This window comes from Bubalus bubalis, chromosome X (assembly GCF_019923935.1).
Source record: "Bubalus bubalis isolate 160015118507 breed Murrah chromosome X, NDDB_SH_1, whole genome shotgun sequence".
In the NCBI taxonomy this organism is placed as follows: domain Eukaryota; kingdom Metazoa; phylum Chordata; class Mammalia; order Artiodactyla; family Bovidae; genus Bubalus; species Bubalus bubalis.
In genome coordinates this window covers 20,743,562-20,770,487 of record NC_059181.1, presented here as the reverse complement: position 1 = coordinate 20,770,487, position 26,926 = coordinate 20,743,562, and the positions used below count along the sequence as shown (strand labels likewise).

The 26,926-nt window shown below is 40.2% G+C and overlaps 1 protein-coding gene across 5 annotated transcripts in view; it reads right to left on the bottom strand.

Moving 5' to 3' along the window:
- PHEX (phosphate regulating endopeptidase homolog X-linked) overlaps positions 1-26,926 on the bottom strand; it is a 227,349-nt gene that overhangs the window by 71,435 nt on the left and 128,988 nt on the right. For all 5 annotated transcript variants that reach the window (XM_044937419.1, XM_044937416.2, XM_044937415.2 and 2 more), the window contains one exon: positions 1,265-1,342. In XM_044937419.1, coding sequence (XP_044793354.1) covers positions 1,265-1,342 — 78 coding nt within the window. The remainder of the gene's footprint in view (positions 1-1,264; positions 1,343-26,926) is intronic.

Below are 26,926 nucleotides of genomic sequence, written 5' to 3'. Positions count from 1 at the left end.
TTCCTACCCACTCTTCAACTCACTCCTCTGTTCCTCCAGCAGGGGTGCCTGACAAGAACCCTGCAAAACCCCTTGTCTGATTACAAGCAGAGTTTCCTAGACCCAGATTTCAGTCCTGGCTCTGATGCTTGGCAGGGCACTGAGGAAATCACTTAACTACTTTGAGTCTCTATGTCCTTTTCTGCAAGACTCAGATCAATACCATTTATTTCGCAGGTTCAGTGTGGTGTTTAAAAGATAATGTACATGAATGTGTCAGTATCTTTCATCATCATACTCATGGTGAGATTTTTCAGGACCAAAACAATGTGTAATAAGATGGGCTGTCAGAGCTTTGGGATACTGTGAAGCACAATTATTTTCCTCTAAAGCAATAAGATCAATACTTTGGAAGGGCATATCTTGGAGCCAAATAGAGAAACTTTCAAATTAAAGTTTTCACTCACTTTTGGATGATCTTATAAAAGTCCAATGTTCATGTACAAATCTAGGATTGCTTGTTAAACCACAGTCTCAGGAAAGAGCTACACTACAGAACCATAGTTATTTAATTAATTTTTTTAAACTACTTTTTCAAGAAAATCTAGTGAATGGTAAAAAGAGGGGGTTTTGTGATGAAGAAAAGTTCTTTACCAGAACTATCTGTAGGAAAGCAAATGACAGTGGTTATGATTAGAAAGGCCTGCCACGAATGTATCTACTGGAAAATATATGTCCCATAATATTAGAATAAAAATTATTATTTCTCCATCAGAAACTTACTATACATATACAGTCCAATTCACAATAAATTATAGAATCATATGTATATCCACTTAGTTTGCCAAAACACTCATAAAGTTTAATGAAGTTAACTCACAACAGGCAAGATTTATTACTAGTCATTTACTATGAATGAAGCACATAAAGACTATTTAACAACAAACATCATATATTCACCATTAGAACACATACATTAATTGTAAAATACTCAGTTTTCTTAACTCTTTCCTTTACGATCAAAGTAGACCAAATCCAAACCCTTTACGGTATCCACTCAGGTACACATTCTTTCTGACACTTGCTTTATTGTGAATCTGCTCTAAATCTTATGATATGTCTGGCATAATGAGGCTCATATCTAGCCAAGGAATGAGTCAAAAGTTGGTGCTTTATGGCACAACCAGATTTAATTGCCTAGACTTGGGTTAGTAGAAAGGCATGAGGCCAGTACAACTTGCCAGGAAAAAAAAAAAAAAAGAAATATAGTAAATTTAGCACTTACTGCCTTGAGGTCTTCATTAATATGAGTATCATTCATTATAAACTCAGGATAGCCAACTTTTGCCAAAACAGCTCTTGCCTATAAAAAGGAAAAAGAAAAATGATGTCAGAATTTCAGCACTTAAGTCATTATAATCACAAGATGTAAGAATGCAACCTTCATCTGAAAACTCTATTTACTGAATATCTACTATATGTAATCAACTGTGAAGGACAAAAAATAAAAAAAAAATCTAAGTCCCTTCCCTCAATATGTTAAAAGTACAGTGAATGTAGCAAAGAACTATATAATTCAACATAAAGGTTTAGATATAGACAATATTATCTATAAATAGATAACTGTATTTATAGACAATATTGTTACTGAAGTCCAGAGCAGATACTACTTCCTCATGGGGAAGATGCTTAATGGAGAAGGGGATCAAACTGAGTCTCAGAGAATGGCTGGGATTTCAAAATGTAGAACTAAGAGGAAGGATTCCAGGAGAGAAAACAGCAGGGGCAAAGTCAAGGAGATGAAAAACAAAGCATACACCAGAGAGATGGTGAGTAGTTGCCCGGAGCTGGACAGAAAACACAAATGGTGGGCAGAAAACAACGCAGGAAAATCAACTTCGGCCTGTTCCCAGGGTTTCCCGAATGCCATGCTGAGAAGTCTATGTCTGATTTTACAGACAAGAGAGAACAAAGTATTTTTAGCAGCAATAAAATGAGTCACCCTTCAGTGAGATTATCTGTGCAATGATGGCTGGGAATGATGACTAGGATGCCAGAAAAATTGGAGGGAGGGGGTCTAGACTAATTGAAGATGCATCATAACTATCCTTTTGATAGCCATACCACTTATTCCCTGTTTTGCAGGATACAGGAAATGGATAAAGGAAAAAGCCATCTCAGGTACATACAAGGAGCCGCCACAGCAGGGATGGGCAAAGTATGGCCTCTGGGCCAAATCTTCTCTCTGCCTCCCTCCCCCTCCATCTGTTTCTATAAATCAACTTTCACTGGCACAGAGCTACGCCCACTCATTTGCATGACTCATTTACATGGCTGCTTTTACACGATAATGGCAGAGTTGAAGAGTTGGGAGAGAAACCCTGTGGTCCACAAAGTCTCAAATATTTACTCTCTAGCCCTTTACTTTAAAGAAAAGGTTTGCCAACCCTTGCCCTCAAGAAACTGTCTCCCCCCATCCCCCCAATTCAGGGTTTCACCAAAACAAAAGAACAGCTTACTCAAAGGGTAAGTACAGTGGCGGGGCTCTGGCCAGATCCCTTTTATCACTTCAGCACATCTCTCCCCAGGATCTATGTTCTTCTTCCTTTCTAAAGGCAAGCACCTGAGACTCTGAAGGCCCACCCAAGGGCTACTAGGATACCTTGTGTGCACTCAAAACAGCTCCTTCCTTGGGCGTTTATCTGCCTTGGGCCCCCAACTCCACTGGTGGCCAAGCAGCCCTCAGCCAACGACTGACTGTAGCAGGAATGTGAAAGTCCAGCTCCTTTGCTTCAGTTCAGGATGGAGTATAAGGTACAATTTGCATGCCAGAGTTCCCTGCACGATCAGACTATCTGAGACTTCCCCTGAAACGGGACCTGGGTCCATCTCTTACCCTTCCCAGTCTGGCTTCCCTCATTCCCCTGCTGGCTGCTCCTGGGAACATTTGCTGAATAAATCGTAAATCATTTGAATGTGAATCCTCATCTCCAACTCTGCCTCGAGAAGACCCAATGTAAGACACCAGGCAATCCCAAACATACTGATTTTATTCCAGCAAAGCTAAAACCATTGCCCTTTGCACACTGCTCTTAGTAATGAGTCTTTTTTTCCTTCAAGCCTTTCAATTTTCCTTACTCAAGAAAGAAATAGAATAAGATAGTACGTTTTCTTTATCTTCCTTGAGATAATTCAAATATTAAATGTCTGAGTCTTGAAACTCCAGACTCAGAGAAGATTTTACAAGTGCCATAGGACACAGTCATAATGGGTTTTGCTATTTCAGACTCAGATACAGCACAGATCAAATTTTGTCTTCAAAGCCCTGTGAGTTACACTGAAAGCCTGATGTGACCCAGACAGCAGATAACTAGAGGTTACAGCTCTCCCCCAACACTGAACAATACAGCATATGTCTCTAGGTTACCTTCTTCTGAGACTCTTCTAATATTTCCCTCATTGTGTTTAATTCCTCACTGTGTTTTATCAGCTCACCACAAGTCATATATATAACTATAACAAATAAAGAGCTCCAGATAGCTTCAAAAAAAATAAAGGAATATACAAGCTGAGTCATCCACAATTGTTTTCTGAACATCGCTCTTTCCAGAGCATGCTGGTGAATTATGCATTGTTTTTCAAATCTCACGCTTTGGGTCCCCCACTGCACTATAGAGCTTCACAGAATATATTACCTTCTGCACTGTATATGCAGGTCACTGAATCCTTTTTTATTATTTAGCAATACCATGATTTGAAGAGAGCCAGAACAGAGGTATAAAAAATCTCTATTCATCTGCTAAGAACACAAAGATAAAGTAATAATACTAATAGCAACACTGCCAACATTGGAAAAGAATACTTCTTCCCCCAGACTGTGCCGTGTTGTTATGCCTCTATTCAAACTCAAGTCATCCCTGCCAGTCAGCCGTTGTCACTTCCACATCTTCCCACCCCACCCCATGCTACTCTCCCCTGAGAAGCCTCAAAACCCCATCTCCCCAGACCCCATGGGACCTGGCTCCAGGTCAGACTTTGTGAATGAAAAGCATTCACAGGAGACAGGAGGAGACACGTTATTCACTCACAGCCAGTAGCTCCGGGCAGGCATGGCGCATCTGCAGGTAGCAGATAGAACACTTGACCAGCAGCTCCCACACACTCTCTGCAGAAGACCCCTAAGGGTATGGGCAGCAGAGATCATGGGCAGGCTCTACACTTCACTGCCCAGTCCTCCTGATGACTGCATAAGCCTCCAAATCCCTGTATTACATACCTTTCCACTTGACACACTTAGAAGGGCACCCACTCTCCAAATAAACTCTGAAAGACCCTTTAAAGGAAATAACTGATGACATCACTTTGTAATTTTTCAAGAATGGAAGAAACGAGGCACCAACAGCTTGATGGCAAAGCATTAGTGAGGCAGGCCTGAAATCAATTACTCCATGGGTTATATGGAAAAGAAGGAAAGGAAAGGGCCACAGCAAATACTGAGAGAATGGGGGGATAGATGGATAACAGACTGCACGTTATATCCTGCAAGAAACATTTCCCAGGCTATTTGTGGCTGATCAAAAACTCCAGTCTTCCATAACCAGTACATGCATTCAGTTCAGTTCAGTCGCTCAGTCGTGTCCCACTCTTTGCGACCCCATGGACTGCAGCACACCAGGCCTCCCTGTCCGTCACCAACTCCCAGAGTTTACTCAAATTCATGCCCATTGAGTTGGTGATGCCATCCAACCATCGCATTCCCCTTCTGCCTTCAATCTTTCCCAGTATCAGGGTCTTTCAAATGAGTCAGTTCTTCGCATCAGGTGGCCAAAGTATTGGAGTTTCAGCTTCAGCATCAGTCCTTCCAAAGAATATTCAGGACTGATTTCCTTTTGGATGGATTGGTTGGATCTCCTTGCAGTCCAAGGGACTCTCAAGAGTCTTCTCCAACACCACAGTTCAAAAGCATCAATTCTTCGGCTCTCACCTTTCTTCACAGTCCAACTCTCACATCCATACACGACTACTGGAAAAACCATAGCTTTGACTAGACAGACCTTTGTTGGCAAAGTAATGTCTCTGTTTTTTAATATGCTGTCTAGGTTGCTCATAACTTTTCATCTTTCCTTGCTATTCTTTGGAACTCTGCATTCAAATGGGTATATCTTTCCTTTTCTTCTTTGCTTTACACTTCTCTTCTTTTCATAGCTATTTATAAGTACTCCTCAGACAGCCATTTTGCTTTTTTACATTTCTTTTTCTTGGGGATGGTCTTGCTCCCTGTCTCTTCTACAATGTCACGAACCTCATTCCATAGTTCATCAGGCACTCTATCAGATCTAGTACCTTAAATCTATTTCTCTCTTCCACTGTATAATCATAAGGGATTTGATTTAGGTCATACCTGAATGGTCTAGTGGTTTTCCCTACTTTCTTCAATTTAAGTCTGAATTTGGCAATAAGGAGTTCATGAGCTGAGCCACAGTCAGCTCCCGGTCTTGTTTTTGCTGACTGTATAGAGCTTCTCCATCTTTGGCTGCAAAGAATATAATCAATCTGATTTTGGTGTTGACCATCTGGTGATGTCCATGTGTAGAGTCTTCTCTTGTGTTTTTGGAAGAGGGTGTTTGGTATGACCATTGTGTTCCCTTGGCAAAACCCTATTAGCCTTTGCCCTGCTTCATTCCGTACTCCAAGGCCAAATTTGCCTGTTGCTCCAGGTGTTTCTTGACTTCCTACTTTTGCATTCCAGTCCCCTATAATGAAAAGGACATCTTTTGGGGGTGTTAGTTCTAGAAGGTATTGTAGGTCTTCATAGAACCGTTCAACATCAGCTTCTTCGGCATTACTGGTTAGGGCATAGACTTGGATTAGTGTGATATTGAATGGTTTGCCTTGGAAACGAACAGAGATCATTCTGTCATTTTTGAGATAGCATCCAAGTACTGCATTTCAGACTCTCTTGTTGACTATGATGGCTACTCCATTTCTTCTAAGGGATTCTTGCCCACAGTAGTAGATATAATGGTCATCTGAGTTAAATTCACCCATTCCAGTCCATTTTAGTTTGCTGATTCCTAAAATGTCGATGTTCACTCTTGCCATCTCCTGTTTGACCACTTCCAATTTGCCTTGATTCATGGACCTAACATTCCAGGTTTCTATGCAATATTGCTCTTTACAGCATCAGACCTTGCTTCCATCACCAGTCACATGCACAACTAGGTGCCGTTTTTGCTTTGGCTCAGTCTCTTCATTCTTTCTGGAATTATTTCTCCACTCTTCTCCAGTAGCATATTGGGCACCTACCGACCTGGGGAGTTCATCTTTCAGTGTCCTATCTTTTTGACTTTTCATACTGTTCATGGTGTTCTCAAGGCAAGAATACTGAAGTGGTTTGCCATTCCCTTCTCCAGTCGACCATATTTTTTCAGAACTCTCACCATGACCCGTCTGTCTTGGGTAGCCCTACATGGCATGGCTCATAGTTTCATTGAGTTAGACAAGGCTGTGGTCCATGCATTCCTATCCCTTATTCACACGGACCTCTAGAAAGTGCTGCACATGATAACTGGCTACCTTCCTTAATAAAGGAGGCTCAAATGCTCTTCACTCCCTGTGTGACACTGAGCAAACTATTTAACTTTTCTGAAGCAAATACCGCCTATTAGCTATCCAATATCCACATTCCTTCTTCTTAGGGTTGACAATGGACCCAACAAAAAATAGTTGCATCACCCAGCTTCCTTTGCAGTTAAAGGTGGCTACGGGATGAGATTTTTGCCAACGACATATAACTAAAGGTCCTTGTTGCACTGCCAGGAATCTGTTTTCAAAGATGAAGACTCACCTGGCATGTGCTCTTTGCCTACAGTCCAGAGTTTTTCAACCTTAGCACTATTGACATTTCAGGCCAGATTATTTTTGTTGTGAGCTGTCTTGAGGGTTGTAGGATGTTTAGAAGCATCTTTGGCTTCTACATACTAGATGCCAGTAGCAACATGCCTCACAAGTCATGACAACCAAAGATGTCTTCAGACATTGTCAAATGTCCCATAGGGGCAAAACTGCTCACTTGGTAAGACCCGCTGCTTTAGCCATATCTCGTCTTCCTTTTCACAATGCTGATGCAATGGCAGAGATAAGGCAGCCATCTTATAATCACAGGGCAACAAACATGAAGAATAAGTCTACATGCTAAAAATGGTGGAATGAAGAGTTGGTGCCATCTGGAGTCCACTATATCAGACATGAGGAAAATAAACTCCTAGTTATATGAGGCATTATATATCACGTTTTATATTGGCTGTAGCTCAGTGTAATACTAACATGGTGTCCTTTTCATAAGACATAGCCTGAGGAAAAAAATAGCACCTATACTTAATTTGGTTATCTGCAAGAATTCACGATGACATTTCATACAAACCACATTTTTATGCCTTGGTCCAGAGTACATGATGAATAAATTTTGGCTGTAGTTAATACAGAGAAAGTAGACACACAATGTCTTCCAAGGATCTGGAGAAATGCTGTTATGTACCTGTCTGGAGGGTCTTTCAAGGGAACCCAGGCCAGGTTAAATCCTTAACTAAATAAATACCTTGATTACCAGGGGGAATAATGTCATTCTTTTTAGTCGTAGGTCAAGTTTTAGGGACCCACACAACATAGTAAGAGAGAAAGGCTGTTGAAGCAACCCTGCAATCAATGGAGACACAGATGGGCCCATGATATTCTTGGAGCACAGTGGAAGATTTCTTGAGCAAAGCCAGATTCTAAGCATGAGCCAGGAGAATTCAGGCTGTTCGCATTCCCCCCAAATTCTAAGGATTCTTCTGAGGGCCACTATTTGCACACCTCACAAAATGGACCTAAGAAACATTATGAATGCTAATCTTAGCAAAGATCAAAGAAAAAGTTGTCTTTAGTATTCACCATCTTGGGTTCTGTTTTCCCATCCCTTCTCTTTCCTGTATCCATTCATCCCAGTACCCAGGCCTTGTGTGTTCAGACCTTCTGCTCTCTGATCATATCCAACACTGGCCTTTCATAGCAATATTCTATGCTCCAAAGTCATCTCTCCTTTCCCATCTCATCCATCAAAACTGTTATTCCCTCAAGGCAGCTGTCATTGGGCTTCTAATTTGTAATAAAATGCAAGTGACTAACAGCAATCTAATGTATTAACTCTAGAGAAATATCTGTATTTAAAAGAGTAGTTCATTAATCAAAGTGAGAAATCAAATTAAAAGGGAGGTTTCTGTAGCTGAGAGAACCTTCATTCTGATACTACTCAAATCAAGCTAATGGGCTATTCCATTTAATCCTCCTTGTGTTCTCCACATGGAACACAGTGCTGGGCATATAGCAAGTGACCAACGCTCAATAAATACTGATTTTTGTAATGTGTAATTTAGTTGATAAACCTATTCTGATCAATGGCAGTAATCGTATCAGAAAATATAAAAGGTTATAGTTTAACACATGACCAAAAACATCATTCAATGCTGCTCCCATTAAGGCATATATTCCCATATAAAGAGATCTTACCAAAAGAGATGGAAAACGAGGAGAAAAAAGAAAGAGACTTTCTGAGAACCTAGGAAACTGTCTGGAAAATGCAGCAATGTTTTAAATCCCTGGGATTAACTCTTGATGGGAACCAAAAGTGTATTTTTTTAATATAAGCTATTTCAATCAAACAACAAATATTTATTGATAATGCCCTTGAGGCTCAGGCCTCTCCTCAGTTCTAAAGGAATATAAAAATATATAAGATGAGCCATAGTCTCACTGTATTTGTATTAAAAGATGGAAGAGGAACATTCTATGACAACTTGCCGTAATTGCTACTATGAAAAATGAGCAGTAGCTTAATTATCTGAATCTCTCTGTTTCTCAGTTTCCTCATCTGTAAAATGTGGATAAAAGTACTTCTAATACAGTGTAGTGAAATAGAGAGTTGAAAGAAGTAGTTGGATAACAAAGGAATTGGGAAAGGATAATTTTGGATTACCTAGATCAGGGGTTAATAACCTTTTTCTGTAAAGGGCCAGATGGTAAATATTTTCAGCTTTGCAGGCCGTATGGTCTCTGTCACAACTATTCAACTCTGCATTATACCTGGGAGAGCAGTCATGGACACCACATAAATGAATGGCTATAGCTGTGTGCCAATAAAACTTTATTTACAGACACTACTAAAATTTGAATCTCACATCACTTTTATGTAACATGATATATGCTTTTCTTTTGACTTTAATAATTATTTTAATTGGAGGATAATTACTTTACAATATTGTGATGGTTTTGCCATACATAGACATGAATCAGCCACAGGTGCACATGTCCCCCCATCCTGAACCCCCCACCCACATCCCTCCCCACCCCATCCCTCTGGGTTGTCCCAGAGCACCAGCTTTAAGTGCCCTGCTTCATGCATTGAACTTGCATTGGTCATCTGTTTTACATATGGTAATATACATGTTTGAATGCTATTCTCTCAAATCATCCCACCCTCACCTTCTCCCACAGAGTCCAAGTCTGTTCTTTACATCTGTGTCTCTTTTGCTGCTTTGCATATAGGATTGCCGTTACCATCTTTCTAAATTCCACATATAAGCGTTAATATACAGTATTGGTGTTTCTCCTTATGACTTACTTCACTCTGTATAATAGGCTGACTTTTTAAAAACCATTTTAAAATGTAAAATCCTTTCTTAGCTTGGGGACCATACAAAAACAGGCAGCATGCTGAACATGGCTCAAAAGCCATAGTTTGCTGGGCTGACACAGATAATTCAATGAGGACAGACTTCATTGAGTTTCCTCAATTAATGGCATGGAGCCTAGTACACAGTAAGTGCTCAACATCACTTGCTAAAGTGATCCATGCTGAACAGGGTGGGGGGTGTGTATATGTGGGCATGGCTTAGCTATTAAGTTTTTTATTTGTTTTTATTTTGTTCTTTGCTATTACTAGCATGTACATGCAACAAATCTTAGTTGCTTCGGAGTTTATTCTGTGCCCTAAAATTCTTAGAACTAGAACTTTAAAAATCACAATTAATTTCTGTGAAGACAACAGTTCATGAAGATTATTACTTTGAGAGAGAGAGAGAGAGAGAAGCTATCATTAATGAACCCAGCAAGAGAAAAAAAAAAAACCTACGAGGAACACTGAAAACTTAAAACACAACATGACTTAAACTCTCAAGTCACCCCTCCTTCCCAGAATTTTATACAACAGCTTGATAGTGCTACTGGGAAGAACAGAACCAAACAATCCTACTTTGACTGTGAGCTCTGAAACAATATGTAATTTTTACACAGATGACCAAACTGATTTAGTGATAGGTCACTTGACTGCTTTATCTGGAATTTTCAAAGCCACTAAGTATTAAGCTGATCAGCAGAATCAAGACAGAAAGCTCATTTGTTTTAATCCCTGCTGACTTGGCTATTTAGGAGAGTCAGGAAAATTCTCAAACATCTTGCATGTACTACATCAAAGGAATCATTTTAATCACTTAATGCAACAGCTTTGTGTTTCCTCTGTAGTTAAGTCACTTAGCATATTTTTTCCTTTTTATTAATTTAACTAACTTAAGGGAAAAAATGGAACAACTGATGATCAACTGCCCTTTTACAATTTATAGCACAACTTTCTTATGCCTGCAACGGCTTTGAAAGCTTCAGTTGGGCTTAACCATGCCAAGGTCTCGTTTTCCCTGATTGAGTTCTATAATAACTATTAAACATCAATCACAATTCTGAGCTTTAAACACCGGAAGTTCAGGAGATTGTATATGAATTACACTATCCTTCAAAACAATAGCTGTTTCCATAAAGCCAAACAAATGACTTACTAGTGTAGATGTTTTGGCTGAAGATATGATCCTAAGCAGAGCTAACAGTATGGACGAAAATTAGCCTGGGGAACATGTTTTAATATCCTTTGGGGCTTTCTGGATTCCACAAATAATAACAACTCAGTTATCTGACAAATCAAATTTTAGCTTCTTGATAAGAATGGCAATGATTTATTATGAGTCTTCAAAAACTTTAATTCTGCAAATTGCTTTTGGGTGGGGTTCCCAGGTTCATGCATCATGCGGAGGGGACAACAGATAAGCGCCCCGATGAATCATATGGCTTTTTAAGCTCAAGTCACAGTTCTGATTGTACAAGAGCTGGAAGACAGAAATGCTCAGATCTCAGGTCTTCCACCTTTAACTCTGCCTGAATCATGTCCCAGTATAGTGGACAATGGGCTTCTCAATTCCTGGGTTGTGAAAATCCCCTGGAGGAGGAAATGGCAACCCACTCCATTATTCTTGCCTGGAGAATTCCATGGACAGAGGAGCCTGGTGGGCTACTGTCCATAGGGCCGCAATGAGTCAGACACGACTTAGTGACTTAGGATGCAGTAGACAATCCCCCCTTCTCTCCGATATGGACAACATTCTAAGAAGGCATGTTCCCAATTACAAAGCAGCTCTATCCATCTATCCATCTTCTCCCTTGAAAATGCCTATTCCATGTGTCTTGAAGGTGGGCAGTTTTTCCATTCCAAAACAGGAAACTACTCTGGTACAGGTAAATGGTCATTTAGCCACACTGGCACTCAACTGTTTCCTGGTATCATGGTGATAGCCCTCTCCCTTGGGTGAGCCCTGTACCCAACAGAGGTTTTTTTTTTTTAAAGAACATTTGGATTTTCTTTGTAAATAGATGGAGCAGCAAGTAGCAACTGAGTTAGGAACCCAAAACCATCCTATGATTAATCCATAAAACAGCACATCCCCCTGATGGTAGGGGCCATATACCTTAAAATAGTGGCAAAGTGTGCAAGTCACCCAGTCGTGTCCGACTCTGCAACTCCATGGACTGTAGCCTGCCAGGCTCCTCTGTCCATGAAATTCTTCAGGCAAGAATACTAGAGTAGGTTGCCGTTGCCTTCTCCAGGGGATCTTCTCGACCTAGAGATTGAATCTGGGTCTCCTGCACTGCAGGAGGATTATTGACCATCTGAGCCACCAGGGAAGCCCAAAGTAGTGGCAATTCTCACGTATTCCTTTTAAAGTTGAACAGGAAAGTGGCCAGATTGTAGAATTTTTTAAAAATCAATGTCTTTGTATTACCTTCAATTACATGTGGTACTGCTCACAAAGTTTTCACAAATAGAACAGTTGCTGCTGCTGCTGCTAAGTCGCTTCAGTCGTGTCCGACTCTGTGCGACCCCATAGACGGCAACCCAACAGGCTCCCCCGTCCCTGGGATTCTCCAGGCAAAAATACTGGAGTGGGTTGCCATTTCCTTCTCCAATGCTTGAAAGTGAAAAGTGAAAGTGAAGTCACTCAGTCGTGTCTGACTCCTAGCGACCCCATGGACTGCAGCCCACCAGGCTCCTCCATCCATGGGATTTTCCAAGTAAGAGTACTGGAGTGGGGTGCCATTGCCTTCTACGAGAACAGCTGCTATACCTGTTCAAATGAATAGTCTAAGCTTCAATTAAGCAAATCCATTTGTCCAGACATAGCCAAGATGATAAAAGCCTGAGGGCCAGAACAATCCTATATTATAGTTAGGTTTTTATATGGGCCAAAGTAAATGGTACTTTTCTCTGCCCCACATGAAAAGAGCTCTATGTCATGGGTCAGCAAACGCCAACAGGCCAAAACAAGCCCATCACCTATTTTTGTTAAAAAAAAAAAAATACTGCATTTTGGAACATGGTGAAGGGATCCAGAATACACCATTGCAGTATCAAAATTACTGTGAGCTGAAGACATTTGAGAATCAACATATACAGGAAGAGGCTTCTCTGCACTTCCCTCATCTGCCTAAAAGCAGACCTTCTGAAAGAATTCCACTGTTACAAATCCCTGATAAGGGACGCTTCTCTTACCAGGGGGAAAGAGTGACTCCTATCACCAGAGATGAGAAGTCAGTGCCAGGATAAGAAATTACATAAACAGACCTTACTAAATCAAACCTTACCTTCCACTGCTGCTGTTGCTGCTAAGTCACTTCAGTCGTGTCCGACTCTGTGCGACCCCATAGACGGCAGCCCACCAGGCTCCCCTGTCCCTGGGATTCTCCAGGCAAGAACACTGGAGTGGGTTGCCATTTCCTTCTCTTTACCTTCCAATAGTTTCTCCCATATATTTCTCACTCATTTCCCACCATTTATTTTTCTTGAAATCCTAACTCGCTCCCCTTTTAAGATGGCATATAAGGGCTATGTATAAAATAAAAATGCTACAAGGATATACTATAGAGCACAGAGAATATAACCAATATTTTATAGTAATTATGAATGGAGTATACTCTTTATAAATTGTCAACCACTATGTTATACACCTGTAACTTATATAATATTATGAAATCAACTGTACTTCAATAAAAAATATAATAAAGCTTTTTTAAAAATAGATGATATATAAAGCCTAAATTCTCACTGCTTCTTTGAGCTACATGTTCTGTGAGCTCCCAGATACCTACGGGAATAAATTTTGTCTTTTCTCCTGCTGGTCCATCTTTTGTCAGTTTAATTCACAGACCCCCAACTACTGAACCTCAAAGGATAGTAGTTTTTCCTCTCCAACAACAGCCACACTCATTTATTTATGGATTGTCTCTGCCCACTTTCATACTCAGGCTGCAGAGTTGAGTTGTTGCAAAAGAGACCATAAGGCCCCCAAAGCCTAAAATATTTACTATCTGGCTCTTTGCAGAAAAATTATGCCAACACCTCTTTTACATAAGAAATTTCCAAATTTTTCAAAACTAACAGTAAAGATAGCAAGGGAAAAACAGGGACAAAGGTAAACCTTCTCTGACAGTTTCATCAAGATATAAATGTGATTAAACTTATAATAATGCTTCATGCTTTCTTAAGGTAAATACCTGAATTCTAAAAGAGAGTCAGCATACAAATATTAACCAGAAATGGGAATACAATGGAAAAACCAATGTACTTTTTGAGGAAAAGGAAAAAATGTACATAAATTCCTAAAAACCATTTTCAATTGTCAAGATTCAAAGTGTTCAGAAATGCACATTGAACACCTAATCCCTAACACCTAATGTTTCTCAGATAAATTTAATCAGCTACTTAATCCTCCTGCAATTGTTAAATTACTTAAACTGGAGGCAAGTTGGAGATCAGGTTAAACAACACACTCTACTCTCTCATCAACAGTCCAACTGACCGGGAATTGTCCTCATTTTTTCAACTGAGGTTTACCTCTGATGTGAACAATACTTTACTAGCCTGAAAAAACTTCAAACTACCTTCCTCATAACTCAGGGGAGAGATAATAAGATACTTGCTGAATTATTAAATGAGGTAAATATACTCTGTCATACAGTTTTTCTTTAAGATGGATGACGCAGAGTCAATGTTCATACGTAATGCTTGTTCCTTTGACTCTAGAGTCCTGTGGTTCAGAGCTTCTCAAACCTCCATCCTTGAACCATCAGCATCACTTGGGAGCTTGCTAAAATGCAAATTTCTGGACCTACCTTGGACCTACTAAGTCAGAATGTCTCTGAGTTGCAACCCAGGAATATGCATTGTAACAAACCTTACCTTAAGGCAGAGTTTCTCAACCTTGGCACAAATGAATTTTGGCCAGATTAGTCTCATTTAGGAACTAATGAGATTAGTCTCATTTGGGAACCAAGGAAACATCACATGCAAAGATGGGCACAATAAAGGACAGAAATGGTATGGACTTAATAGAAGCAGAAGAAATTAAGAAGAGGTGGCAAGAATACAGAAGAATTATACAAAAAAGATCTTCATGACCCAGATAACCACAATGGTGTGATCACTCATCTAGAGCCAGACATCCTGGAATGTGAAGTCAAGTGGGCCTTAGGAAGCATCACTACGAACAAAGCTAGTGGAGGTGATGGAATTCCAGTTGAGCTATTTCAAATCCTAAAAGATGATGCTATGAAAGTGCTGCATTCAATATGCCAGCAAATTTGGAAAACTCAGCAGTGGCCACAGGACTGGAAAAGGTCAGTTTTCATTCCAATCCCAAGGAAAAGCAATGCCAAAGAATGTTCAAACTACTGCACAATTGCACTCATCTCACATGCTAGCAAAGTAATACTCAAAATTCTCCAAGCCAGTCTTCAACAGTACGTGAACCATGAACTTCCAGATGTTCAAACTGGTTTTAGAAAAGGCAGAGGAACCAGAGATCAAATTGCCAACATCTGTTGGATCATCAAAAAAGCAAGAGAGTCCCAGAAAAACATCTACTTCTGCTTTATTGACTATGCCAAAGCCTTTGACTGTGTGGATCACAATAAACTGGGGAAAATTCTGAAAGAGATGGGAATACCAGACCACCTGACCTGCCTCTTGAGAAATCTGTATGCAGGTCAGGAAGCAACAGTTAGAACTGGACATGGAACAACAGACTGGTTCCAAATCGGGAAAGGAATACGTCAAGGCTGTATATTGTCACCCTGCTTATTTAACTTATATGCAGAGTACATCATGAGAACTGCTGGGCTGGATGAAGCACAAGCTGGAATCAAGATTGCCAGGAAAAATAGCAATAACCTCAGATACGCAGATGACATCACCCTTGTGACAGAAAGTAAAGAAGAACTAAAGAGCCTCTTGATGAAAGTGAAGAGGAGAGTGAAAAATCTGGCTTAAAACTCAACATGAAGAAAACTAAGATCATGGCATCTGGTCCCATCACTTCATGGGAAATAGATGGGGCAACAATGGAAACAGTGGCAGACTTTATTTTGGAGGGCTCCAAAATCACTGCAGATGGTGACTGCAGCCATGAAATTAAAAGACGCTTACTCTTTGGAAGAAAAGTTATGACCAACCTAGACAGCATGTTAAAAAACAGAGACACTACTTTGCCAACAAATGTTCGTCTAGTCAAAGTTATGGTTTTGCCAGTAGTCATGTATGGATGTGAGAGTTAGATTATAAAGAAAGCTGAGCCCCGAAGAATGGATACTTATGAACTGTGGTGTTGGAGAAGACTCTTGAGAGTCCCTTGGACTGCAAGAAGATCCAACCAGTCCATCCTAAAGGAAATCAGGCCTGAATATTCATTGGAAGGACTGATGTTGAAGCTGAAACTCCAATACTTTGGCCACCTGATGCAAAGAGCTGACTCATTGGAAAAGACCCTGATGCTGGGAAAGATTGAGGGCAGGAGGAGAAGGGGATGACAGAAGATGAGATGGTTGGATGGCATCACTGACTCAATGGACATGGGTTTGGGTGGACTCCAGGAGTTGGTGATGGACAGGGAGGCCTGGCGTGTTGTGGTTCATGGGGTCGCAAAGAATCAGACACGACTGAGCAACTGAACTGAACTGAGTGAGTGAGTAAGAAGGAAAAGGCACTGGGACTGGGGAGACTGGGAGACTGAACTGAACTGAATCTCATTTGTGGGGGTCTGTCCTGTGCATTGTGGGATGTTGAGCAACATCCTTGACCTCTATCCACTGGATGCCAGTTGACTCTTCCCCCTTACCAGTTGTGACCAAAAAAGTCTCCAGATCTTGCCAAATATCCCCTGGGGGTACAATAGCACCTTGGGTTAAGAATCATTGCTGTAGGTGATTCTCATGCAAGCTCAGATGTGAGACACAATCTGATCTAGACTGTGGTACCTATCAAGGCATCTGGACCCACTTGGGAGAACTCCTGATATCATATTATCTATTTACAAGAAGGGAGTTCATCCATTCCTTCAATAGTCCTTGCTTGCTAGCTCAGTCACTTCAGTCGTGTCCAACTCTTTGTGACCCCATGGACTGTAGTCAGCCAGGATCCTCTGTCCATGGGATTATCTAGGCAAAATACTGGAGTGGGTTGCCATTCCCTTCTCCAGGGATCTTCCCAACCCTGGGATCAAACCTGTGTCTCCTGCATCTCCTGAATTGCGGAGGATTCTTTACCCATTGAGCCACCTTAATGCTTACAAAGAGTGGTGCTAGGCCCCACCACAGAGCCGGTGCACCCCTTCCCGCAAAGGTGAGGGGGTTCTGCCCATATGCTCTGGCAGTCACCACAGTGGCCACTGAGCACTTTGGAGGGGCAGCAGCTGGGGGCTCCAGGACCCCAAGGCTCCTCAGTATTCCTTAGGCACTTTATTCATGGTCACCACTATCACACCATTAAGAGCACTTTATGGAGAAAACACCATGATCTTGTCTCCCATCAATTTTTTAACGTGCCTCAGGCAATTGCAGTTCATCCTGATGTCTGGTCAATGTCACCTAAATCCCAGGATGAAAGAGGCGAAGAATTAACAACTGGAAAGTGCTCTGCAACTGTAAGTCATGATAGAAATACACCCCAAAATCTCAGGGATCAAGATCTTAGAACATTAAAAGTTCTAATAACTTTTCTCTGAGTAGCTTGGTAAAATCTATTTTTAAGCACTTTGAGGCAACTAAAAAGCCACGTTAATACAATTACAGTTCACTGAAAAATTAGTATGCAATCCACTTTGAAAGCTAAAATCAGTCAAAGCAGGGTAATGTTGCATTTAATTATAAAGATTAATTCAACCTTCATTTATTTGTACATGTGTTTGGTCTTCATTTTTAACACAACACCCGAGATTCAAACACCGTCTGGTAAAAATGCCATACAAGTTTCAGCAGCATCTATTAAGAGTTGCAGATTTCATTTCAAAGTGGAAATGACAAAAAGACAAGGGGAGAGGGGCAAGGAGGGAGATAGAAGCAGTGGAGACTCAATTTAATAATGAGATTTCCACCAAGGTGATGGAACTGTGTCCTTCTCTCTATTTCATTCCCTGCCATGTCACCTCCACAAACAGTCCTAAATAACAAGTCCTGTCCTCCCCATTTACAGTATTTTCTGAAACAGCCAGATGAAGATTCAAGCAGTGTTGTGTACAATAGTGTGAACTCTGATTATGAACTATGTCCACCATACTTTTCAAATGAACGTTACATCTTCTTCAAAATTTGGCTTTAGTCACATGGTAATTAAATTGACCACTTTCTTCATCATAATATCTGTTGAATATTCAATCTTTTACTGAATGATTATGAACTGCCAAATAAGCACCACAGACTTGAAAACATCTTTTAAAATTTTTTTGAGTTCTAACAAAGTACACAATAAGTATACAAATAAAAGATTTGTTTTTAAATACACACACACACATGGACCTGCACAAGCGACTCTGAAACAAGATTTAAAATATTCATAGCACACAAAAGGCTCCCTTGGGTGCCTTTCCAGTTAATAAGCCATGCACCCTAAAGATAACCACTATTCTGACCTCTATCTCCATAGATTAGCTTTGCCAATTCTTGAACTTCAAAAAAAAAAAGTGTGTACTCTTCTGTGTCTGGCTTCTTTCATGTCAACATCACATCTGTGAAATTCATCTGTGTTTTGTGTAGCAGGAGTTGAGATATTATAGTTTAATATATTCATTCCTGTCCTCAAGGAGTTCACAATCAGACACATGGAGAATGGAAGGCAAAAACGAAACAAAAAACTAGAAGAATGCAGAGGATAGGATGGGATGGGTTGGATTCAGATAGGATGGGAAAAAGGGAAGGACCTTGTGGAAAGGACATCTTCAAAAAGGAGATTTCATAGCTAGACACAATTAGCAACAATAGAAATAACATATTTTAATAATAACAAAACTAATGTCTTTGTTGAATTTTAACTATGGATCAGGTACTGGGCTAAGTGCTTCACTTCCTCATCAGATTCAAATTTATTTTACTACGGCACTATCAGGTGAGTGGCAGGAGACAGATAAAAGGAAATGCAACCCAAAGCCATCCTCTGCCTTCACAGTTCAGACTTGGTCATTTATTCTGGGATGCCCACGGCGTACAATCTGGAAACAAATTTTAGCTTTTTCTTTGCTCTAATTCTTAAAAGGCAATCTAGGGAAGGAAATCAGAAAAGCCCCCTATACTGAAGACAAAGCAATATGCCACAGCCCAGGGACAACGTGGGCTGTTTGTAAACAGCAGAGTAAATGTCATCATCAATTATTCATCATTCAACAAAGCCAATAAGTAACCACTACACAAAACCACTTGGACTTCCCCAGTGGCTCAGCGGTAAAGAATCAGCCTGACAATGCAGGAGCCAAAGGAGATGCAGGTTCAGCCCCTGGGTCAGGAAGATCCCCTGGAGGAGGGCATGACAACGCACCCCAGTATTCTTGCCTGGAGAATCCCATGAACAGAGAAGCCTGGTGGGCTACAGTTCATATGGTCACAAAGAGTTGGACACAGCTAAAGCAACTTAGCATGTGCACATCCAATATCACTTAATTCTTACTCAAACTTTAGCCCAACAAGAGAAGAAAGCAGCAAAGTGTTGGTCAAAACCCTGAGAGTAGGAAGGCTATAGATCAAGTTGGTAAGCTACGGCCTGCAAGCCAAATTCAAACTGTTGCCTGATTTTGCAAATAAAATTCTACTGACACACATTCACATCCATTTGTTCACAGAATGTCTAGAGCTGTATTCATGTGACAACAGTAAGATTGAATAGTGTGGCAGAGACCATATGGCCTGCAAAACCCATAATATTTACTATCTGGTCCTTTAAGTGAGAAGTTTGCCAACTCCTGCTCTCCACTCTCACTAGTCAATCTGTGGTCCATGGGCCACAGGCATCAGCCTCACCTGAAAACTCACAAGAAATGCAAAATCTCAGGCCCTCCTCCAAACTTATTAAGAATCTGCATTTTCACAAGGCCCCTGGGAAAGTGGTATACACATTCAAGTTTGAGCAGCAGTGATCTAAGAAGGCTCTGTTTCTCAAAATTGGCTGCTTGTTGGAATTGCCTAAGGAGTTTTATTTTGTTTCTCAAAATACCAATAGCCTGGGTCTAAGGTAACACTAGGCTGAAAAGTTTGCAAGAGCTTCCAGCTCTTTCTCACATGGTCATATGGCACCCTACACAGCTCTCATTCTCATCAGATGCTGACAGAGGACACTCAAATAAGCACCCAATGATTAGGTAGGGTTTGGCAAGTGAGGAGAGAAGATCGGAGGGAAAGGATGCTCTCCTTCCTCTTCTACTCTGTCAAGTTTTCTCATTTCAAGATTTCCCTCTCTCTCACAAGCTCCTTTTCTGTGAACAATTTTTAATGGCAATGAGAAATTACTTAGGACAACTTATAGGGCCTCTTTAGAATATGACTTTTCACAGATCTATACAAACCACTTTGCCAAATCTTACTTTTCATTTTCAAAAGCCTGAAAGAACAAAAAGAACTATTCCATACACCTGTCCTGTAGATTCATTTTATAACTTAACATGAGAATTAAGCAAAGGCTCTTCTCTGCAGCCCTGAAGGACACAGCCTCAGCACTGTCCTTGACTCTGCTCTGCTTTGGGACAGGTCCATTCAGCTCATTATTTAATCCTTACAAACCCCTGCAAGGAGAGTCTTGTTAGCCTGCACAGTGATTTCAGTGCTGGCAACGCCAGAATACACCAAAGGCAGCAGATCTGTCCCCTTTACCTTTGGTCGGCAAGGACACAGAGCAAAGCACAGCCCTATCCAATGCCGAGGGTCTTCGGTTATAAAGTACATGAAGTCAGAACCCTACGTTCATCAGTGAATTTAAAACACTGCCTCTCATCTTATATAAAAATAAACTCTAAGTGGTTTAAAGATCTAAATACAAGACATGACACCATAAAACTCCTAGAAGAGAACACAGGCAAATATTCTCTGACATAAATCACAGCAATGCTTTCCTAGGTCAGTCTCCCAAGGCAAAAGAAAAAAAAGCAAAAATACACAATTGGGACCTAATCCAATTGAAAAGCTTCTGCACAGGAAGCTATCAACAAAACAAAAGGACAATGTACAGAATGGGAGAAAATATTTGCAAACAATGCAACCGATAAGGGATTAATCTCCAAAATACACAAACAGCTCATGCAACTCAGTATCAAAAAAACAAACGACGCCATCAAAACCTGGGCAGAAGACATTTCTCCACAGAAGACATACAGATGGCCAGTAGGTACGTGAAAAGATGCTCAACATTGCTAATTATGAGAGAAATGCAAGTCAAAACTACAATGAAATATCACCTATCACCAGTCAAAATGATCATCATCAAATAGTTCACAAATGATAAATCCTGGAGAGGGTGTGGAGAAAAGGGAACCCTCCTACACTGTTGGTGGGAATATAACTGGTGCAGCCACTACGGAGAACATTATGGAAGTTCCTTAAAAAAAAAAAATAGAGTTACCATATGATCTATCAATCCCACTCCTGGACATATATCTGGAGAAAACTCTAATTTGAAAAGATCCATGCACCCAATGTTCATAGCAGCACTATTTACAATAGTCAAGACATGGAAGCAATGTAAATGTCCACTGACAAATGAATGGATAAAGAAGATATGGTGTGTATATACAGTGGAATATTAATCAGCCATAAAAAAGAATGAAATAATGCCATCTGCAGCAACATGAAGAGAGATTATAATACTAAGTGAAGTAAATGAGACAGACAAAGGGAAATAACATGATATCACTTATGTGTGGAATCAAAAAAATGATATAAATGAACCTACTTACAAAACAGAAATATAGACATAGCAAAGAAACTTATAATTACCAAGGGGGAAAGGGAAGGGGAATAAATTAGAAGCTTGAGATTAATAGATACACACTACTATATATAAAGTAGATAAACAACAAGGATCTACTACATATTGCAGGGAACTATATTCAATATTTTGTAATAACATATAGTGGAAGAGAATCTGAAAAGGAATACACACACACACACACACACACACATAAATGTTCATAGTGGTTTTTCTTGTAACAGCCCCAAACTGGAAACTGCTCAGATGTCCTTCAACAGTTGAATGGTTTAAATAAACAGTCATGCATCTGTATTATGGGATACCACTCAACAATAAAAAGGAACAAATTATTAATACATACCACAAGCTGGGGACAGATCTACAGGAAACTATACCGAGGTGGGGAAAAGCTTATCTCAAGAGGGTAAAGACAGCGTGATTCCTTTATGCAGTATTTTGAAATGTTAAACTTCAGAAATGGAGAACTGCTTAGTGATTCAGGGGTAGGGATGGGAAGTGGGTATATTATAAAATGGTAGCACAAGGTGCTGGAACTATTTAGTGTCTTGATTGTGGTGGTGGGTACATAAACCTGCATATGATAAAACTGTATAATGTACACAGAGTAAAACTGGGGAAATGTGAAGGTCTGTGGATTATATTAATGTCAATTTCATGGTTATGACCTATATTGTAGTTTTTCAAAATGTTGCCACTGAAGGAAACTGGGTAAAATGTACATGGGATCTCTCTTTATTTCTTACAACTGCTTATGAATCTAAAATTATCTCAATAAAAAATTCAGATTAAAAAGATATGGTATATAGATACAATGCAACATTACTCAGTCAAAAAAAAAAGAATGAAATATTGCCATTTGCATGCAGTAACATGGACGGACCTAGAGAATATCATACTAAGTGAAGTAAGCCAGAGGAAGACAAATAGCATATGATATCACTTATACATGGATTCTAAAAAATAATACAAATGAATTTATTTACAAAACAGATTCAAACTTGTGGTCATCAAAAGGGAAAGGTAAAAGAAGTGGGATAAACTAGGAATATGAGACTAACAGATATATACTACTATATATAAAATAGATAATAGTGTTAGTCACTCAGTCGTGTCCGACTCTTTGCGACCCCATGGACTGCAGCCTGCCAAGCCCCTCTGTACATGGAATTCTCCAGGCAAATGTACTGGAATGGGTTGCCACTTCCTTCTCCAGAGAGATCTTTCTGACCCAGGGATCAAATCCAGGTCTGCATTGCAGGCAGATTCTTTACTGTCTGAGCCACCGGGGAAGCCCAAAATAGATAAACAACAAGGATTTACTGTATAGCACAGGGAAATATAATCAGTGTCTTAAAATAACCTATAATGGAAAAGAATCTGGAAAAAATACGTGTAACTGAATCATTTTGCTGTACACCTAAAACTAACAGAATATTATAAATCAACTATACTTCAATTTTTTTTTTAAAGTACAGGACTTCCCTGTGGTCCAGCAGTTAAGAACCTGCCTGCCAATGCATGGGACACGGGTTCCATCCCTGGTCCGGGAAGATCCCACATGCCACAGGGCAACTAGGTCCATGTGCTCTGGAGCCCACGCTCTACAACAAGAGAAGCCATCACAATGGGAAGCCCACACCCCACAATGAAGAGGAGCCCCCTCTCACCACAACTAGAGAAAGTCCGAGGGCAACCAAAAATAAAATAAATAAAGTACAGGGAGTCAGTGTCAAGAGTGTGTAAACTGAAAATTAAGTTTATTTACTAAGAAACTCAAATGTAAAACTGGGAAAAATGATTTGTCTACTAGGATGGGGTTGGGTCCCTTCTGACTTAGTCCAGTTCTAGGCCCTAATATGTATTAGGTATTTCTTATACCTATGCAGGAAGGTTTCACAGACAGGCTGAATCCTTTAGGCATCACAGTTCGACAATAATTAGGTTTACTCAAACAGTTCTCTAAGTCACTGTGTTAATATATGCTGGGTTTGAACTAGGAAAAGAATAAATCAGTAATATGAAACATGTTAACCAATCTAACAGGAAAACAGGGGGAAATTTTAATGATACTTGGGGGTCAGGTGTTAAAGAGCAGGTAAAGATAGTTCAAAATTCTCTATTGTAAACAATGAAAAACTGAACACTTATGAGAAAGGCAAAGGATACAGATTGTAGGTAGGCAGTGGCCAAAGACAGCTGCCAACCATGCCTTTCCTCCCTGTGTGCTCACACTGGTCCTCATATCAAGAGATGGAGTCTTTCTCCTGCCCTCAAATATGAACTGGCTGTGTCCCTGACCTTGATCAAAATAATGTAACACAAGAAACATTCTGGGGCTTCTAAGACCAGAACTTAAGAAGACTGTCAGTTTCTGCTTCCTGCCTCTTGGAGACAAAGAGCACCACACTACCCTTCTGGAGAAAGATGCCCCATAAGGAACACTGAGGCGTTAGACACGAATAAAGAAGCCACCTCACGTGTTCAGCCATAGCCACCGTCTAACTGCATCTGCCTGACACGCTCCAGATGAGATCAGCCGAAGAGCCACCTATCTGAGCCCCAGCCAACCCGGAGAATCACGAGAAATAATAAAATGCTTGGTGCTCGAAGCCAGCAGGTTTTGAGGTGGTTTGTTACACAGCAGTAGATAACCCAAACATAGACCACTGCAGTAGGTGGGTCATTCTCCCTGCACAGAGAGAACTAAAACCTGCCCTCTTCCCTCTGGCCAATTGACAGACTCAGAATCAAAACAGAACAAAACCCCAAAATTCTCTTTAAGGAATCAATCCTTCCATAAAATCCTTTTTTTTTTTTTTTTTGGTAAGGAATTTTGTTCATTTGAAATGTTAAGAATGATAAATATTTCAAATCAAAATGAGGAAATTCCCTGGTTCTCCAGTGGTTAGGGCTCAGCACTTCCACTGTTATGACCTGGGTTCAATCCCTAGTGGGGGAACTAAGATCCTGCAAGCTGTGTGGCACGGCCAAAAAATTAAGTAAGTAATTAAAAATGAAAAAATAATACAGAATAAATTAATTAAAAAATTTTTAAATCAAAGTGAAATTGATTTTGCACAGCTGTCAGCACCCCTATCAGAATACTTTGGTTGCCATTTCTTCCTACCACTGCTTCCTCCAACTTTTCCAACCCCAAATCTTTACCTTTTTCCCAGTTTCTTTTACTCTTTCTTCTCTTGGTATCAGGTTGTTTCTCCAGCTCATCAGTGAGATTCTGTCAGAAGTGGATTTGCTATCATGCCCTCAAGCCCGCCTTTACCCAGCTGTGCTAGGGTCTAGAAAATGACAACTCAGAACACCAGGTTAAATACAATCTCTCTCTCTTCACCCGTTTTCCACTATCTGCCTGTCCGGCTCTCGGGTTATTAATGGAACTGCCATTCCCGTACAACTGACGGAGCAGGGCCAGCAGCCAGATAAGAGGGGAGCCACTGACAGCAGCAGACACAGCCCCAGACATAGCAGATAAGTAGACACGTCGTGGCTATTAGTTTCATCTTAGGCCAAAGAGAAGAAACATCACAAAATAAACACAGAGAACTCAAACATCTCTAACGAACTGTTTTCCCATGAAATTAAAAACCAATATATCTAAACTGATTCTTCTTATCAAACCAAACTAAACATGTATTTGTTAGTGAATTCCTAACATACTCAATTTGCATTTGGACCAAAAAGGAATAAAGACAGGCATTAAACCTCTCCCCCGCTCCATTCTATGAATAAAAGTAATAAATAGGCTTCATAATTTTTAAAAAACAGCTCTCTCCCCTGGGCCTCTGGAATTTCAGTCTGAGGCTATCACAGCATGTTCCAATTTCTTGCAAAGTCCTACAACCAATAAATCCCACAAGCCAAAATAACCCTTAATATTACACTTAAACATTAAACACTGTTACAGTACCACATTTAAACTATTACTGCTTGTTCATATTGTTAAAATTTTTTGAATATTTACTATTGCAAGTTTCATCTATTAACATAGTCCCACTGTTAAAAGTTAGTTCTATTTCTTGATACTAGCATTAATTTTTTTAATGTATGGCAGGGTCATGCACTAGTTATATACTTCTTTATATTCTTGATGAGAATATAACACTGCAAAAATTTTCAAACATCACAGAATATATTACATGTATATCCACTGACATGAGCGAGTGCCCCTTACAAATGATAATTCACATAAACTTCTCACTCAAACTTCTGCAAATCTGCTTATTACTGAAATTCTGTCTTTCAATTTGGTAATGAGTCTCTCCCCTGTCCCACAACAATGGCAACAACAGCAAAAAATTAATATATTGCTCACTGGTAGAACTAATTAAGGCAATGATTTATAAATTATTCAAAACAGTCTGTGATTAAATAAAAATCAAACATTCAAGAGGATATCCTGTGTCAGGGAACAAAGATGCTATCAGAAACAACTAGAGTCAAAGACAAGATGGTGGGGGAGTAGATGGACATGGAGAAACAACTGGAGTCATGTCAAACTTCTCTAAAGTACGAGATTTAAGTTGGCCAAAATGGGATAGTCTGAGCTAAAAAATAATGATTGTCATGAATCTAAACAGATCAAATACATAAAATTCCCTGGGTCAGGGCTTCCCTGGTGGCTCAGATGGTAAAGAATCTGTCTGCAATGCAGGAGACCCAGGTTCATTCCCTAGGTTGGGACAATTCCCTGGAGGAGGAAATGGCACCCCACTCCAGTATTCTTGCCTGGAGAAGTCCATGGACAGAGGAGCCTAGCGGGCTATAGTCCATGGGATCGCAAAGAGCCAGACACAACTGAGCCACCAACACTTTCACTTTCCCTGAGTTTATCATGATATTTAAAAACGAAACTCTTTTGGTACCTTTGGAGATAGTAAGGCATGAACTCATTGCGAAAATCCATAAATAAAAAGACATTTATGCTGCCTTTTGGCAGTTTATATCAGTATAAGTTGTATGTCAGTGTAATCAAGTGGTTTATGAGAGAAAATATCTTTTATAGAAATATTTCAGCTAATAAATGCAGAAAGAATGCCAGAACTGGAAAATCACCCACTGCAATTCCTACTGAACTCATATATCTATGCACTGTACCAACGACCAGTTAAATGACTTAAAGAGCAGTTTTCAACCCTGGCTGTATATTTGTACCTCCTGGGGAACTTTAAATACTGATACCAGGGTCCCACCCCCAGAGAGTCTGAGCTCAGTGGTCTGGGGTGTGGCTTGAGCATTTGGATTTTTTAAGCTCCACAAGAGTGATGTGAAGGTACAGTC